We start from the raw sequence: 2056 nt of genomic DNA on the forward strand, positions 1-2056 counted from the left end.
TCTCATTATTTTTCTTCTTTTTATATTTATTTATATTTATAACACGTAATATATTGTTTTGTTAAACTACTTTGATAATTTACACAAATCAACCTTGAAATTTTGCATATTTCAAAATTTCCTAGTTGTACATCGATCAAAATTTAATCACTAAATTATGAAATTCTTATTATTTATTCGAATTTTCCTCATTTCGTTCTCTATTAGTAGAAAACTTAAAGATAATACTAAATTAATATGGAAATGTAAAATAATCCCAAAAATTAAAATATAAATTATTATTATTATTACCTCTCCCCATGCATGCAATTCACACGTAATAATTGACTCTAAACTCTTTAGAACTAATATCATCACTAGGAAGAGGATCGATAATATGATTTCTTGAAAATCCAACAAAGAACCAAATTATATTTGAAGTTAAAAATAATAAAAAGAATATTCCAATACTACATGGAATAGAAACAGCAGGATCTGCAAAGTTAATAGCTGAGTAAATAAAACCAAGATCATCTTGAGATTGTGGATTTGGAAGCTTAAGAATAAAGTAAACAATTGTAAAAATCAGGTATATTAAGCAATAAAGGAATGAGTAGAATGCTTGAGAGATAAAAAATGGTATTGTAGTAAAGTAAGTATCTAGTGAAAGTAAAATTGCTGTTAAACCATGTTTATTAAAAGTTAAGAAAGAGAAACCATCAACTCCAACAGGTGATATTATACTCATTGACCAATAAACAATGGAAACAATGAAAGATGCTGGTAATGCAATTGCATGAAATACCCACATAAGTCTAATTAATAATGGTAAATTAATATTTGTTGTAGTATTATCCATTCTTTGGTTAATTTCATCAGCAAAATGTGGTCTGTCTGTTTCTTTACAATACTTTATAATAAACATATGAGATTTTAAATGATTGTAATATCTTACAAAAATATTTCTTGTCTTTCTAGGTAAAATATATTCATTATTTCTTTCAGTATTATCTTTTATTACATTATTATTCAAATTTTCAGGCGATTCAAAAGCTGTTGAAATTGATACAATACTTGCATGACCATAAGAAGCTTCTTTATTTTTATTACTATTATTTTTATTCTCAAGATTTAAATCAACCATTTGAATTTCGTTTAATTGTGCATTTTTTGGACTACTTGAGTATCCATTAGTTGTGTGATCTGATACAACAATTTGTTCATTATGTTTTGAAGGGTTAATATGTTCAAATTTTCGATCTAAAATATTTAATATGGAACCACGTGGTCTAGAATTGACATTTTGATGGCCAATAATATCATCATCAAGTTTTAAATGGATTCTTCCACCAATAGATGGACTATTAGTCATTTTCAAAGACTTTATATACTTTCTTCTACCAGAAGAGTTATTTGCATATGAATATATAGTTGAAGTTGTTGCAAAAAAATAGTAAATAATTGTTACAGCATAAGTCCAATTTGTAACATATACACCCCAGTACATAGCATATCCTAACTTATAATAATTAGATACATCCAATCCAAGCATAATAAGTAGATATAGAAAAACAGATAGTCTAAGGTAAATCAAAAACCATTGTGGAATAATCCAAGAACAGTTAAAGTGATTAGTTTGTTCAAATTCATCAAAAGTGAATGTGATTCTATTAATAGCTCTACTTAATTTGTACTCCCATACAAATCTATGCAAAATTAATTTCCAACCCCTTTTAATATTTTCTGAAACATTCACCATTTTTTTTTGTTTTCAATTTAAATTATATATTTCGACACTTCCTTGTTGAATACAATGTCTTATTTTATATTTACTATAAGTTATATTTTATCTTGCCTTTCACACAGTATCAATTAAGATCTTCTTGAACTTTAATTCTGTATTAGTAATAATTGGTTTAGTATTATGTCAAATTAGCTTTCTTTTTAAACTGTAAAAACAGTTTAATAATAAAAGAGATCTTAATTAATGAATTGTGGAATTCTAATTACGATAATGTACCTACAACGGAACTCTGAAATGAGATATTTCCTGGTACTTTTTATTTTTAATTACATA

The 2056-nt window shown here is 25.6% G+C and overlaps 1 protein-coding gene across 1 annotated transcript; it reads right to left on the minus strand.

The window, feature by feature from the left end:
• Positions 1–310: 310 nt before the first annotated feature.
• Positions 311–1738, minus strand: Chro.80527 (hypothetical protein). Its single annotated transcript, XM_660064.1, has 1 exon — positions 311–1738. The coding sequence occupies one exon, from the start codon at positions 1736–1738 to the stop codon at positions 311–313; it is 1428 nt and encodes a 475-aa protein (XP_665156.1).
• Between the last annotated feature and the right edge of the window lie 318 nt (positions 1739–2056).

The sequence above is a fragment of the Cryptosporidium hominis genome, assembly GCF_000006425.1.
Source record: "Cryptosporidium hominis TU502 chromosome 8 CHRO018163, whole genome shotgun sequence".
NCBI lineage: Eukaryota > Apicomplexa > Conoidasida > Eucoccidiorida > Cryptosporidiidae > Cryptosporidium > Cryptosporidium hominis.